Source organism: Phycodurus eques, chromosome 2, assembly GCF_024500275.1.
Source record: "Phycodurus eques isolate BA_2022a chromosome 2, UOR_Pequ_1.1, whole genome shotgun sequence".
NCBI lineage: Eukaryota > Metazoa > Chordata > Actinopteri > Syngnathiformes > Syngnathidae > Phycodurus > Phycodurus eques.
This window is the reverse complement of record NC_084526.1, coordinates 2,965,919-2,982,830: the sequence shown is the minus strand read 5'-3', so window position 1 is coordinate 2,982,830 and position 16,912 is coordinate 2,965,919. Positions and strand designations below refer to the sequence as shown.

Below are 16,912 nucleotides of genomic sequence, written 5' to 3'. Positions count from 1 at the left end.
GCCTCGGCTGCGCCTAGAAATTCTGTCCATAAAAGTTATGAACAGAATCGGTGACAAAGGGCAGCCTTGGCGGAGTCCAACCCTCACCGGAAACGAGTCCGACTTACTGCCGGATATGCGGACCAAACTCTGATTCCGGTCGTACAGGGACCGAACAGCCCGTATCAGGGGGTTCGGTACCCCATACTCCCGAAGCACCCCCCACAGGACCACCCGAGGGACACGGTCGAACGCCTTCTCCAAGTCCACAAAACACATGTAGACTGGTGCATGGGCGAACTCCCATGCACCATCGAGGACCCTGCCAAGCGTGTAGAGCTGGTCCACTGTTCCACGGCCAGGAGGAAAACCACACTGCTCCTCCTGAATCTGGGATTCAACTTCCCGACGGACCCTCCTCCCCAGCACCCCTGAATTGACCTTACCAGGGAGGCTGAGGAGTGTGATCCCCCTTTCGTTGGAACACATCCTCCGGTCTCCCTTCTTAAAAAGGGGGACCACCACCCCAGTCTGCCAATCCAGAGGCACTGTCCTCGATGTCCACGCGATGTTGCAGAGGCGTGTCAACCAGGACAGCCCTACAACATCCAGAGCCTTGAGGAACTCTGGGCGAATCTCATCCACCCCCGGGGCCCTGCCACCGAGGAGCTTTTTAACCACCTCGGTGACCTCAACCCCAGAGATAGGAGAGTCCACCTCAGAGAACCCAGACTCTTCTCCCTCATCGGATGGCGTGTTGGTGGAATTGAGGAGGTCTTCGAAGTATTCTCCCCACCGGCTCACAACGTCCCGAGTCGAGGTCAGCAGTGCCCCATCCCCACTATACACAGTGTTGATGGTGCACTGCTTTCTCCTCCTGAGACGTCGGATGGTGGACCAGAATTTCCTCGAAGCCATCCGGAAGTCTTTCTCCATGGCCTCACCGAACTCCTCCCATTCCCGAGTTTTTGCTTCAGTGACCACCAAAGCTGCATTCCGCTTGGCCAGCCGATACTCATCAGCTGCCTCAGGAGTCCCACAGGCCAAAAAGGCCCGATAGGACTCCTTCTTCAGCTTGACGGTATCCCTCACCATTGGTGTCCACCAACGGGTTCGGGGATTGCCGCCACGACAGGCACCGACCACCTTACGGCCACAACTCCGGTTGGCCGCCTCAGCAATGGAGGCGCGGAACATGGTCCACTCGGACTCGATGTCCCTCGCCTCCCCCGGAACATGAGCAAAGTTCTGTCGGAGGTGGGAGTTGAAACTCCTGACAGGGGATTCCGCCAGACGTTACCAGCAGACCCTCACAATACGTTTGGGCCTGCCACGTCGGACCGGCATCTTCCCCCACCATCGGAGCCAACTCACCACCAGGTGGTGATCAGTTGACAGCTGCGCCCCTCTCTTTACCCGAGTGTCCAAGACATGTGGCCGCAAGTCCGATGACACGACCACAAAGTCGATCATCGAACTGCGACCGAGGGTGTCCTGGTGTCAAGTGCACATGTGGACACCCTTATGCTTGAACATGGTGTTCGTTATGGACAATCCGTGACGAGCACAGAAGTCCAATAACAGAACACCGCTCGGGTTCTGATCGGGGGGCCGTTCATCCCAATCCCGCCACTCCAGGTCTCACTGTCATTGTCCACGTGAGCATTGAAGTCCCCCAGCAGAACGATGGAGTCCCCAGCGGGAGCGCTCTCCAGCACCCCCTCCAAGGACTCCAAAAAGGGTGGGTACTCTGAACTGGTGTTTGGTGCATAGGCACAAACAACAGTCAGGACCCGTCCCCCCACCCGAAGGCGGAGGGAGGCTACCTTCTCGTCCACCGGGGTGAACCCCAACGTACAGGCGCCGAGCCGGGGAGCAATAAGTATACCCACACCTGCTCGGTGCCTCTCACCGTGGGCAACTCCATAGTGGAAGAGAGTCCAACCCCTCTCGAGAGGACTGGTACCAGAGCCCACACATATACATGTTTTATAATTTTCATTATAACATTTGAAATATTTTTTTTCATTTAATAATACACTTTTGGGTTCCGAAGATGCACAAGTGAAGTAATGGATAAATCTGATCGCACAAATTTTATCTAATATAATTATCCTCATTTCATATTTTGACTTTTTAAATGTTTAATTTTTTTAAATTATTTAATCATTTGAATAATAAACTTTTCGGTGAACTCGCAATGAGTGGATACATCTGACTGCACAAATGTTATTTAATGTAATGTAATTAAATTCTACATCAATAAATTTAATCTAATTAATTAAATTAAATTGAAACATATTTTTTCATTTTTGGAACGTTGCAATAAATTTTTGGTCAGATTCCAAAGATGCATTAGTGAACTCACAATGAATAGATGACTCTGAACATAATTTTCTAAAATTTAATTTAATCAAAACTTTCAGCTGAAGTGTATCTACTAAAACTGTCATCAACAAATATCAATAATTATTTAAAACATAATAATGTAAATGTTTAGGTTAAGTAAGTGAACTCGTAATAATGGCTTAATCTCACGGCGCAGATATTTGAATTATTGGTTTTTATTTTAAAAGGATTTGCCATCAAATTCCAAAGTAACAAAGGTTGAATGGCTGAATTTGATTTAATCGTAATAAACATAATAAATGACACATATTGCTATTTTTGGGACACCCAACCACACTTACTCTAATTGTATTTAATTGTATTTAATTTTATTTTATGTCATTTTATTGTATTTATTGTGTTATGTTTGTGTTCTCATGTGAATCTTCAGGTTGTATTATTATTTTAATGAGGCACCTTTAAATGAAACCGCAAATTATTATTCAGAAATGCATAAAAAGTGTCACTTTAGTTGCGTCCCTGCTGAACATCGTGTATCAGCAGTGCAATTACACAATCAAACAACTAGAAAGGAGAATGTCACTTCAAAAAGCTGCTTTTTATGAAACAATGTGATCGTTTGCTGCGACGCTCGATTTGAATCATTTTTTTTATTTTAATCTTTCCTCGGCAAAAAAAGCAGTCGAAGCCACATCGTGTTTATTCATGTTTTCGCTGCGGCCAGATGCAAAGCAAGATAAATTGGAAAATCGAGATTTTGACGGGGCGAAAAAAGTTCTCGTTAGCGGAAAATATGCTTGTTCATGTCCCTTGTGGTGCGCGCCATTTCCGCAAGGCAATCACTTTGCCACTCGGCCTGCATGGATTCCCAATGTGTCCGATCCAAATGTGCTCGCTCACTCGCCGACAATTAGTTGAGTGGACATTCTGCCAAACGGTCAGTTAGCGCTCCTGCCAACGCAACTTTGTTTGCACAAAATCGTGGAATACAGGAATAATGACTTTTATCGCTAATGTAAATATGTGGGATTCTTCGCAATTACCATCATTTCTCATGTATAATGCGCACACCCCCACACAAAAATGTCAAGTCAATAGTGAGCATTATACATAGGTATAGGGGAAAATGAAAAAAAACTTTCACATTTTATAAATGTATGCCGCCATCTAGAGGTTATGAAAAAGCTGTACGCTCTCATTCCCATATGCCACCGCCACCTAGAGGTTATGAGAAAGGTGTACACTTTAATTTTAATGCAAACAAATGAGCGCAACTGTGTTTTCTCATTTATGAAATAAAAGTAGGGCTGTGAATTTCAAAATAAGGGCAAGTAAATAAAAATAAAAGTATTACGTGTTCAAATAAAGGGCTGAACTTCAGAATAATTATTTGAAAAAACTAACAAAATACAGATAATACTTCATGGTTTGATCATATGGGTAGAAGCAAAATCATGCATTGTAAAAATGCATTATACATAGGTAGAAAGGGTTTACCAGAATTTTTTGGTCAACTTTGGGGGAGCGTATTATACACGAGAAATTACGGTAGCTTAGTGTTGGCTAACCACTGTTAATCGCAAACCAATAAAACACAGTCCTTTCCCCCCCTAATTTTCTTTCTTTTTTGAATTTATTAGAATAAATCAATTAAAATAAGAAAGTTAAAAAATCATTACAAACTGAAAACATTTTGTCACATTTCCGATGTGTCTAGGTTAGCTAACAATGAAGGTATTTATTGCACTGCAGTAATATGATTCAAGATAGTTTTACAAAATAAAAAAATAAAAAATAAAAATGTTCAATTGAAAATTACAAAAAAGTAATACATTTAAAACTGGTGGTTGAGACAGCTGGGTGAGATCCTCTTTCACACCTAGCTGTTAGAAAACAAACTTGACGAATATATTCCTCAGTGGCACTAAACGGGTTTGTTATATTTGTGAACTGGAGTTGACAAATATACAGTAAACATCCACGGCAGTGATAGGTAATACCCAAGTTCATTGAGTTTTTTGGGGGTTTTTTTTGAGCAGGCAATCAAAATGCCAGGTCCATCTGATTCACTGTTCATCTTTTTCACGTCCCGACCTTTCAGTTTCCGCCAGCGACTGCGACTCTGAGAAAAATGCCGAGTTGACGTACTACACGCTGAGTCCCGACTTCACCGTGTCCCCGCACGGCACCATCTTCCCGGCCGGACCGCTGGACTACGAGAGGTCCAACCATCTGTACGAGTTTGTCGTGATGGCGGTGGACAAGGGAGCGGTGCCGCGCACTGGCACAGCCACCGTGAGGGTGCGCATGGACAACGTCAACGACGAGCCGCCCGAGTTCTCGCAGAACGTGTGAGTAAAAGCGGACGTTTGAGTAAGATGAATGTATCGCATTTGTCATGTCTGTCCTGGGTTCTATTCAACACTTTAGCAGTCTTAATTCTGAGGTTCAGTAGAGACTTTATTGATCTCGAAGGAAATTCTTGCTTCTCCCCTGGTCTTGGTTAAATTGTTTCCGTCTTTGACTTTTTATTGTATTTATTTTTTCATATCTGTCCTGAATTCTACTCAGCACTTCAGCAGCCAAAACTTTGTAAATTCCCCGGGTAGCTTAGGGATCTGCGATGTCAGTGTCTTAGCCGACAGAATTTGTCAGGTCTTAGGTTCTTCCCAGAACTCAAATAAATGGTAAAATTTGCGCCTGAAACACTTGAGTCAGTACTTCAGTCTTTGGAACATAACATAAGACTGATGGGATCACACCCGCCATTTTATTCATTGATTCTATTTACACCCGATGTGGCACAAAATTTGATTCTCAAGATCCCAGATTAGCCCAATAAGTTTCCAGAGTTGTGACATATAAATAAAATCAGACAATAACTTCAGCTTGCCCTCAGCAGACACGAGCTGATTGTTTTGAGCGATGTCTGATAAGAAGATAATGGCATCGTGTGGCTGACGGCGAGCGTGTGAAGCGGCGAGCTCCGCTCTCAGGTCAGCGCCGCCTCGCAGCTACTTCCCAGTTTGGAGCTGTGTGCAGCTGCTATTACCCACAATGCCTCAGTCCTAACCTCACAATCACCCCCCCGCCCCCTCCAGTGCCGCTGCGGTGCCGGCATCTTTTTAATTGGCTGATTTTCTGGCAGAGAGCCGGGCAGAAGTGGTGAGCCGGGGTCAATCAGCCATGGCCACCCGCACCCTCAGGAGACCGCAACGTGACTGTGCGTGTGTGTGTGTGTGTGTGTGTGTGTGTGTGTGTGTATGTGTGTGTGTGTGTGTGTGTGTGTGTGCGCGTGACTGTGTGTGGCGTCAATCACAGAGAAGATTCCGGAAAAGCGGCATGACGGACTGGAGCGAGTGATGTACTTGTAAAACGCACTCATACGTCTGCTTCGTAGACGTGCTTGCTTTGTTTCGGTCGTGTACGCGTGCGTGTGTGTGTGTGTGTGTGTGTGCCTGTAGTTCTATTGATTTAATGTCAGCGGAATACTGAGTCCCCTTTCTCCCCATGTAGAATTCAACCTGCCACTGCAGCTGCTGGAATTAAACAGATAACGGCAATGGACACTTCAATATAACACAAACACACACAAACGCACAAGATGCGACAACAATAGCATGAACACCTGCTGGTATTTAGTTTGAGAGGGAACCGACAGCGAGAGGAGAGATCGAAACCAATACCAAACGTCCACAGTAGCAATTATACCTGTTGGTAGAGTAGAACCTTGGTGTTCGTAGGCCCCGGTTTTTGTACAATTCAGTTCTTGACAAATTTGTTTGATCGAAAGCAGTGGTTCTTAATCTGGGTTCGATCGGACCCCAGGGGTTCGGCGAGGCAGTCGCTGGGGTTCGACGGAGGACTCGACACACACCGCGTGTGCGTGCGTGCTTTATCCGTAAAAGCCTTTTTGCACTGCAGTTTGAACGCCTTGTTCGTGCCGTTCAAAACGCAAGGGGGCGTCAAAATTGGCGTTTACCGTTGCGGCGCTGCACCTTGACTTGAAACGCTTGGTTTCTTTTTTAAACTATCTTTATTTAACATTTCAACGATACAGTTAACTTGAGTAGCATTGCTGTGCCGTCAGACGGCACATCCGATAATAAAAAAAACAGCCCAAAAATGGTTACGTGCAAAAATGGTTCAGCAAGGTTAAGAACCACTGATCTAAAGGTTGTCCCCGTTTTGATCGATCCGCTCAGTTTTTGTTTAAAACAAAACTAAACAAAACACAAAATGTGTGACTCAGCAATTCACTTCCCGGGATCGACCCGTGTTTATCCGGAGAATATCTGAAAAGGGCCCAACAGACGGCAATTCGTCATCGACTAACGCATCCTGTCACAAAGTCAGACCTTCAAAATAAGCATGCAATACAGTATAATAACTAGTTCTTTGGTCACATGATGGCTTATTTAGCCATCGCACTCAATAAACAAACACCAAATAGTTTAAGTGTGACCACCATGGCTAAGTTAAGTGTTGTGAAACTGTTATTATACTAGTGTGCTTTTATTTTGAATAACTAACCTTCGACACGATGTTACACCTGTGTTGCCCCACATTTTCCAAGTGCCAATTTTCCATTTGATAAGGAAAGTGAGAAACGCGATAGAATTCAAGAAATAATTTGTAGCAAAGTATGACAATGTGTCCTTCGTCTCCTGCCATCGATACACTATTTTCAATAAAGGTAAAAAAGTGCTTTTAAATGTTCATTTATCCACTTCATTAGATCATTTATATTAATCTCACACTTTAGTCTGTATGTAAAATGATAGTTATTCTCTATAACTTGTGTTTTTTGTTGATATTTTTGAGGCTATGAGACGGATTAATTGGATTGACATTGTTTCCAATGGGAAATATTGCTTTGGTTTTCGTACGATTCGGTTGTAGTCGGGCTTTCCAGAACGCATTCATCGCAAACACCGAGGTTGCTCTGCACTTGGTTTGAGAGGTTACGTGCGGAGTGACAACAACAACAACAAAAAAAGCAGTGACACAAGACGACAGTAGCATAAGCATCTGCTAATGTGTATGTTTGTCGAAGACAGCTAGCGAACAGCGAGACAACAAAGAGCAACAAAACAACAAACACGAGCTAGTTTGATGGACACGAGAAGAAGAGAAGAGACAAAATTCATCAAGACATCTGCTGGCACTTGGTTGTTAGAGTTGACAGACAGAGAGAAAAGAGACCACAAAAAGCAATTTTTAAAAAAGTAATAAAACCACCTTGTGCATATGACCAGTGTTCCTCCCAAGGCGTCATTATGGAGCGCTTCTTAAGGCCGCGGTTGCGTTACGGACGTGCGTCAGCCACGGCGGAGAGTTGAAGTGCGTCAACGTGCATCTATCTTCGGTTCCACCGAATGGCAGGCCGCCGCCGCCGGCGCCTCAGTGAGCCGTCGCTCCCTCCCGTCGGCGGACCGCCGCTGAATTCGCCGCCAATTTACTGCTGTTGCCATGGCAACCCCTCCAGCACCACCACCACAACAAAACGATGCGTTCTTCAATGCAAGTGCGATGAAAAGAAAAATGACAAAATGAGGAAAAATTGTTTCGAGAAAAGATGCGGGGAATTCAGTATGCAAGGTCAGGTTTGGACTCTCCTTGCTAAGTTCATAAACCGACAACGGTTTTCAAATTGCTCTTTTTTTTTTTTTTTTTTTTTTTCAAAAGTCCAAATATGACCCAAAGCCAAAACCCTATTGATTTCTTAGCGCAAAGGCAGAATCAACACTTTTCAGCTCTCATTCACTAACAATACAAATCAAATTTCAAGCCATACTTGGAGGAGGATTCTGATTCTGATTCTGATTCATGATCCTGATTCTGATTTGGATTCGTATTCGGATTACCATCCGTGGTCAAAGCAAGAACTCTTGTTTCCAATGTCCCGAAACTCAAAGACCAAATCAACTATTTTCATCTCTCAAAGAAATGAAAGCGCAAAGAAACGAACCTCATTCTCCACAAGTGACTTAAAGTCACCCAATTCAACATAAAGTCAACAATTCAATTCGACAAGCCGCCTGCTGATTGAATTCAACTCGCAGGAGGAGGTGGTCAAGATGAATGATGCGATCGGCGACCACTACCCCCGTAGAATTGGACGCCAGTCGTCGCTCACTAACCACTGGCCTCCAGCTCAACAAAGCAAATGAAGTCAATAATTAAATTCAGTAATTAATTTCAACGGCCCTGCGGGAGCGTTCGCTTTCCCGCAGGCTGAGGCGGCCGTGCGATGAAAACAAAAGTTGCGCGGGCGAAACAGGGGTTAAAATGTAATTAGTGTGTGCTGGTGTATGTCCGAGGTGCTTTTCATTTGATCGCAAAGTCGATCGGGACAAATTAGAGACGTGCGCAGGGTCCAAATGCGTTCGGCCGGTCGCCCACACGAAAAGTGGAAGGAGTTTATTCATGTTGACCGTGAGGTCGTTCCGCCGTCAAGTTGGATTAACCTGCAAAAAAAATTGACCGGCACGACTCAAAATGCAGGCGCTTCATCAGCGCTACAATCAGTCGACTGGGATTCAAAGACTGTGGAGTGCGACTCGAGTTTCCGTGCAGATTTCAACCAAATTCTTTGGGGCCAAGCGCGAAATGCAGGTGAACGATGTCGTAAGGTGGCAGACGTAACGGCCAATCGGAAAAGCTGATCTTGAACGACAAAAAAATGCCTTTTCCAGGCGCGAATCTAGATCCAGCCGACTGCCGCCGTCGTCTCAAAAGCTGAATTTAGTTCGGTAGTTCAATTCCAAAAGTGAAACTTAATATTATACGACACCCACTCCGAGTGAAATATTTCATCGTGTTTTAAATATGGATGACTTCATTTTGATCATCATAGCTTAGTGCAAACGAAAACCCAAAATTCACCATCTCTTGAAAGTAGAATATTACCGAACAAACGAATTTTTGTACATTCAATATTCGGGCGCAAATGTCCCAAGTTAAGATACACGTTTCGACCAAATTAACCAATAGCGATTGCGGACGATGACTACTTGGTCCTGCTCTATAGCGCAGGTAACTATCCGGAAGTGGATGTGCGGCGAGGCTTCAAAGCGCCGCTTCAAAGCGTTGAGCGAGACGCGAAGACAGAAACTGAGGGGAATTTCAAGCGTGCCAGCTAAACTCTGCCGGCGAAGGCGGCGGCAGCTGATGAAAAATGAGTTCTCGCAGAACGTGTGAGTAAAAGCGAGCGCCCCCCCCCCCCCCATACCCCCCTCGGTCGAAAGGCCACAGTTTGCGTTATATGCTGATATTAGGTTTTAAAGTGCTGTTCTTTACTCGCGTACTTCTTTATTTTCCCGAACACCTGCGGCTCACGGTCGGACCGACGAAGTAGGCGGTAAAAACGGAAAGCGGCATTTATTTATTGACTTTTTTAAAACATTTTTTTTTTTTTACAAATAAATACATAAAACCGCGTCCGACTTTGCACGCCGACAGCGTTTTAGCTCCGAGCTGCGTTTCTGTTTTCGCCAAACAACATAACAAATCCGCACCCAGGTACGCTACTGTTTGGAAGCGTGAGCCCACTGCGTAGCTTTGTTGTTTTAAAGCATCTTCTTCACGGCAGTCATGCTAACACAGCACAGCGGTAAATAGTCAGACCTCCCACCAAAACATTTGTAAAGGGATGTAGCATGAACGAAAAGCGCTCAGGCGTATGTTAATAATAGTCCAATAATTAGGTTAATTGTGTATTTTATTGTGTTTTCTCCGTCAGCTACCGGACGTTCGTGTCTGAGGACGCCGGCCCCAACACGTTAGTGGCCACCGTGCTTGGCCAAAGATCCCGACGGAGACGGTATCACGTACCGCATCGCCTCGGGCAACGAGGAGGGCAACTTCGTCATCGACAGCCAGAAAGGTAAAAGAAAATGTTCACTTGCGGTCCACATCGCTTCACTGAACACAAAAACAAACACTTTTCCAATCCTCAAAAGTGCGCAATCACTGACTAAAATGCAAATCCAATTCCCAATGTTTAAAGCGTGAAATACAATCAAACGTATTCGAATGACTCTTGTGCATAGAGGCGGTTTCATTTGAAAAAAATATAATCGAACATTTTAATTAAATGACGACTGAAGTACAGTTTTTTTGTTCTTTTAATGTGTGCGTTGAACTGCATATTGTTACAGTGGCTTACAATAATACAGGTTCTAATGAACATGCATTTGAATATTTATGGGGACGTTTCAAGTATTAAGTAGTATTTTTTTTTTTTGATGTGGTACTCGGTGTAAAAAAAGAAAGAAAGAAAGAGCCACTAACTGAATCCCTGTATACATCTGAATAATAAATAAAATAACTGGAGGCACCTTTTACTCTTTGTTATGCTTTGAAATGACTGCCAGGAGCATTGTCCTGCACGCACGCACACACAGACGTTGCGATGGCGGCCGAGGCAAGGTTGACGCGGCGAGGTCTGCGCGAGCTCCCTTATTTGCTCTTTCAAATCCTTTTTTATCATTCTCGTAATGGACGTGGACCGCTACGAACTCCGCCCTCGCTCGTCGTCTTATCCTGTTTCCTGCCGATGGTGATGGAAAGCCTTGATTGCGTCACACACACACAAAATCACTGAAACCCCCCCCCCCCCCTTCCCCCTACCACTCCCCTACCCCCAAGTGTTAATCTGCCTGTAAATCAGACCCAAAATATACAGTGCATTTCTCGCAGATTTAAGGGGGCCATTAGGATGGGAACGGCTCAGTCAATATGACGATCACGCGCTTTCCTATTACGAGCCATAAATAAACAGGCGCTGTCGGAGGGTGCCAATAAACACCAATAAACAACAAACCTTTTCTGCTCTGTGTGCTATATTGTGTTTGAGCATGTGCATACCCGCACCAAATGAAGTTTCGATGCAGATTGAGACAACATCAACCTGTACTGGCTGCGTACCTGGACAGTCAGTGTTGCTTTGAACAGCCAGACCTCCCTCACATTGCAACTGGAACACGTATTTGTTTCCAAATCTCGAAAATGGCCCGTACCGCTCTGATCTGCGTTCCTCCCTGGTGCCTAAGGTCAGCTGACCAGCTGCTCCTGGTGGTACCGAAATCGAAACATTAGACAAGCATTGTCCATTTTCTCAAACACGCCTTAAAACCCATTTTTATTCTTTGGATTTCAACGCAGTATTTTTTTTTTTTTTTTTTTACTGTTTTAAAATTATTTGCAATTGTCTCTTGTGTTATGTTAGATTTTTATTTATATAATGACTTTGTCGTAGGTGTGGTGTGTTTTTTTTTATTTTGTTTTTTAAATTGTTGTGTTGAAACGACAGTCGTGCTCAATAATAATGACACCCATGGGGTGCCAATATTTTTACCAATATATACAACCCCAATTCCAATGAAGTCAGACCTTCAGTGTTGCTTTGAGCGCGCCCTGAGCCAATGAAGCTGGGACGTTGTGTTTAAGATGAATAAAAACAATGATTTGCAAATCATGTTCAACCTATATTTAATTGAATACACTACAAAGACAAGATATTTAATGTTCAAACTGATCAACTTGATCGTTTTTAGCAAATAATCATGAACTTAGAATTTTATGGTTGCAACATGTTCCAAAAAAGCTGGGACAGGGTCATGTTAAAAAAAAGCTGGGACAGGGTCATGTTTACAACTGTACATCACCTTTTCTTTGAACAACATTCAATAAACGTTTGGGAACTGAGGACACTAATTGTTGAAGCTTTGTAAGTGGAATTCTTTCCCATTCTTGCTCGATGTACAGCTTCAGCTGTTCAACAGTCCGGGGTCTCCGTTGTCGTATTTTACGCTTCATAGTGCGCCACATATTTTCAATGGTACCCGCACTTTTTTTACTACGAAGCCACGCTGTTGTAACACGTGCAGAATGTGGCTTGGCATTGTCTTGCTGAAATAAGCAGGGGCGTCCATGAAAAAGACGTTGCTTGGATGGCAGCGTATGTTTCTCCAAAACCTGTATGTACCTTTCAGCATGAATGGTGCCTTCACAGATGTGTAAGTTACCCATGCCATTGGCACGAACACAGCCCCAAACCATCACAGATGCTGGCTTTTGAACTTTGCGTCCATAACAGTCCGGATGGTTCTTTTCCTCTTTGGCCCGGAGGACACGACGTCCACAATTTCCACAAGCAATTTGTAATGTGGACTCGTCGGACCAAAGAACACTTTTCCACTTTGCATCAGTCCACCTGAGTTGAGCTCGGGCCCGGAGAAGCCGGCGGCGTTTCTGGGTGTTGTTGATAAATGGCTTTTGCCTTGCATAGTAGACTTTCAAGTTGCACTTACGGATGTAGCGCCAAACTGTTATTGACTGACATTGGTTTTCTGACGTGTTCATGAGCCGACGTGGTGATATCCTTTACACTTTGATGTCGGTTTTTGATGCAGTGCCGCCTGAGGGATCGAAGGTCACGGGCATTTAATGTTGGTTTTCGGCCTTGCCACTTACATGCAGTGATTTCTCCAGATTCTCTCAACCTTTTGATGATATTATGGACCGTAGATGATGAAATCCCTAAATTGTACATTGAGGAACATTTTCCTTAAACTGTTGGACTACCTTCTCACGCACGTGTGCACAAAGAGGTGAACCTCGCCCCATCTTTGCTTGTGAATGACTGAGCAATTCAGGGAAGCTCCTTTTCTACCCAATCATGGCACCCACCTGTTCCCCATTAGCCTGTTCACCTGTGGGATGTTCCAAACAGGTGTTTGAGTAGCATTCCTCAACTTTCTCCGTCTTTTTTGCCACCTGTCCCAGCTTTTTTGGAACGTGTTGCAGCCATAAAATTCTAAGTTCATGATTATTTGCTATCAGTTTGAACATGAAATATCTTGTCTTTGTAGTGTATTCAATTAAATATACGTTGAACATGATTGGCAAATGATTGTATTCTGCTTTTATTGATGTTTAACACAACGTCCCAACTTGATTGGAATTGGGGTTGTATTATATTAAAAATTGGATACTGTCTACTAACAGTGATTTCTTTGCTTGAGTCCAAAAATTCAAGTGACGTAATAAACTTCAGGCGCACTCTTAAAGGTTTATACTCTTAATGAGGAAGCGGAGCGCTGTCGTCTGGCTGTAACAGCCTGGCTACGCGGTGTGGCTGCGTATAGCTGGCCCAAAACTAAATTTTAAACGCAACTGCTCATTATTTTATACTGAGACACGACCACAACGATATCAACGCACTTTTAATTGTGCGGTATCGTGAATATTGTTCCATCCCGAATACTGTGTATTATTGAAATGTCGTTTAAATTGTGCGGCTGTTTGACTTTCTTTTAATTCTTCAGGTCGGCCATTCTCACAGCTTTCAGAAAACTTTAGAAACAGTAAATTGGTATGTTCGGAGTAACCTCCATTGTTCGCCATTCCAATGGCTCTTCATTTGCATCGTGCATATCGGTTGTACAGTGCCCTTTGGAGGTGTTACCCTACACTTCCACAAAATAAGAAACAAATGGTAAAACGAAAGTGCAGTACAATTTATGCATTGATTTATGACTCAGAATGTGCCTCGCTTTTTTTCCCAGCATGCCCACACTCTGTGCCACCTTGGAGCCGACGTGGTTTCCAGATGAATTTGGGGTGGATTATAATTCATAAGAATGTATTCTCGTCTACCCTTTCTAAACTTGCAGTATCTATTTTTATTTCCTTTGGTGTCGGGATGGTGTGATTACCAAAAACTATATATACAGTGGGTACGGAAAGTTTACAGACCCCCTTCAATTCTTCACTCCTATATATTGCCGCCATTTGTTAAAATCATTTAAGTTCATTTTTTTCCTCATTAATGTAATCGGGGGAGAAGAGCCTTGGTAACAGAGGTCAAGAAGAACCCAAAGATCACTGTGGCTGAGCTCCAGAGATGCATTCGGGAGATGGGAGACAGTTCTAGAAAGTCAACCATCACTGCGGACCTCCACCAGTCGGGGCTTTATGGCAGAGTGGCCCGACGGAAGACTCTCCTCAGGGCAAGGCACATGAAAGCCCGCATGGAGCTTGCTAAAAAAAAAAAAACACCTGAAGGACTCCAAGATGGTGAGAAATAAGATTCTCTGGTCTAATGAGACCAAGATAGAAATTGTTGGCCTCAATTCTAAGTGGCATGTGTGGAGAAAACCAGGCACTGCTCATCACCTGTCCAATACAGTCCCAACAGAGAAGCACGTTGGTGGCAGCATCACGCTGTGGGGGTGTTTTGTCAGCTGCAGGGACAGGACGACTGGTTGCAATCGAAGGAAAGATGAATGCGGCCAAGTACAGGGATATCCTGGAGGAAAACCTTCTCCAGGGTGCTCAGAACCTCAGACTGGGCTCAAGGTTCACCTTCAAAAAAAGACAATGACCCTAAGCACACAGCTAAAATACCGAAGCAGTGGCTTCGGAACAACTGTTTTTGATTGCCCCCCCCCCCCCCCCCCCCCCCCACAAAGCCCTGCCTTAAACCCAATTGAGCATCTCTGGAAAGACCTGAAAATGGCTGCCCACCAACGTTCACCATCCAACCTGACACAACTGAAGAGGATCTGCGAGGAGAAATGGCAGATGATCCCCAAATCCAGGTGTGAAAAACTAGTTGCGCCATTCCCAAAAAGACCCAAAAAGAAATGGCTGCGATATAAAAAAAAGACCGCAGCCACCGTGCGTGTACATATATGCACACGTGGCCTGAACGACTCACGTTCGGCTGTAGACTCAGACCAATTGACCCTGAACTGGCGGTCGACTTAGCGCTAAATGACTCGCTCGATAAAGGCAGCGGACCGAGATGAAATGACTCGGCTTCAGCGGTCCTTTTTTTGTGTGCTGTGTACGGCATCGTGTGCAAGTGCAAGTGTGAGCGTACGAGGCTTGTTGTCTCGCTGTCATCTTGTCTTCTTGTATGGTTTTTATGATTTTGCTTTTCTATTATTCCGTCTTTGGCCCTGAGCTGCTGTTTGCTCTGATGGCTGACCTGCATCTGATCCTCGCTTTCTGCAACACACCCACACGGCTTTGCCCTGCTTCTTTTCCCGGCTTCCCTCAGGCTAATGTATTGTTATTCTGGCTCCTCTTCTTCCCCCTCGCCTTTCCCCTTATTAGCATCCTCTCAATATTCTTTTTTTTTTTTTGGCGCTTCCTTCTGACACTCCCCTTCCCCTTTGTGAGGTGCCTTCTTCTGCCAAGTTAAAACATTCGCAGTTGTCTACTGGTCTAATGGTTTTCTTCCAAATCTGCTTTTAACATGGATAACATTTTAATTTTAGGTTTACTACTGAAGCGGACCGAGGCGTGCATACAGACCTGGTGTGACAAAGACACGCAAATGTCTGAGAAGATGCGAGGGGACATTAGCCTTGGTGCTTTTGTGTTCTTGGAATGTCCTAAAACCTTTTCCGTGTACAATTTGCGTCCACTTAGGCCCGAGCGTGTGTGGCTCCCGTCTTCACCTCTTAGCTGTTATTACAGAATACGTTCAGGACGCCTCCACGGTTCGGGAAAAATAGAATGCATATACAGTACTGTAAATAAACATTAGCTGTGCAGTGTGGTTTTGCAGAGCGAGGAGGAGGCCACGCCGTATTCGTATTCGCTACCCATCGTGTCCGCCCGCTGCCTTTAACAAACTAGTCACATCTATCTGGCCTTGTGTCTCAATTCATTAAGGCTGAGTGCCTGCGTGCGAAGTGCGCGTGTGTCCGCTTTGTTTTATCACACTGAGCCGCATCTGCTGCGTGCCGGATGTACAGTGCAATGCATATTCCATATCTTTGTGTTAGAACACGAATAGAGCTTCAGATTTAAAGTACGCAAGCCTTGGTCATTTTATCGCAGTCTACAACCATTAGCGAGTCTTTTTTTTTTTTTTTGTCCATGTTAAGTCTTTTGTATCAACAAGACCCTTGGATGTTTCCTCGAAATAAGTGGATTAAAACCATTATTTTATTGGTTCTTTGCACAAATTGATAAACTGATAACAAAACATGATGAAATGTAAATACATAATAAAAAGGTTGGTTGCGTTATACATATACGTATCTATACGTATACTGCATATGTGTGCAGCATGTGTAAAACCTCCATATCATAACATGTTGACCTAATGACAAATGTGCACAATTTAGACTTATCGCTTCATAAGAAGATGAAACCGTTCAAAAGTAATGTAATTACAGATTTTCTCCCATGAATGCAATTACATACAGTACATTTTGGAATTAACCTAATCACGCAATCTTGATACATCTAATTAGCTCCTCCCCAACAGTGTCAGTCAAGTACGATTTTCAACGGGTCGGCATGGTCAAGAGGGTGTCACCCAACCACTGGAATGACTAACAGCTTCCTGTAGATGGCAGCATTGCATCACATTGCATTTGAGATCAGCACAGCTTTTGAGGACAAGATAAAGAATAGGCGGTGAATCTCGGCTTGTCACGTCGATTGTGAGGGCGAGAAATGCTTCTTTTAAATGTCATCAAAAAAACTAAATAAAACATTTCAAAATTGTCAAAAATGACTCTTTACTTATTTGTGTATTTCTGCTTCTTGCTGAATC

General features: G+C 44.2%; 1 protein-coding gene across 1 annotated transcript in view; it reads left to right on the top strand.

Annotated features, from left to right (window-relative positions):
* si:ch211-186j3.6 (neural-cadherin) overlaps positions 1-16,912 on the top strand; it is a 185,276-nt gene that overhangs the window by 61,462 nt on the left and 106,902 nt on the right. The window contains 3 exon segments of the mRNA XM_061704891.1: positions 4,430-4,679; positions 10,073-10,127; positions 10,129-10,216. Coding sequence (XP_061560875.1) covers positions 4,430-4,679; positions 10,073-10,127; positions 10,129-10,216 — 393 coding nt within the window.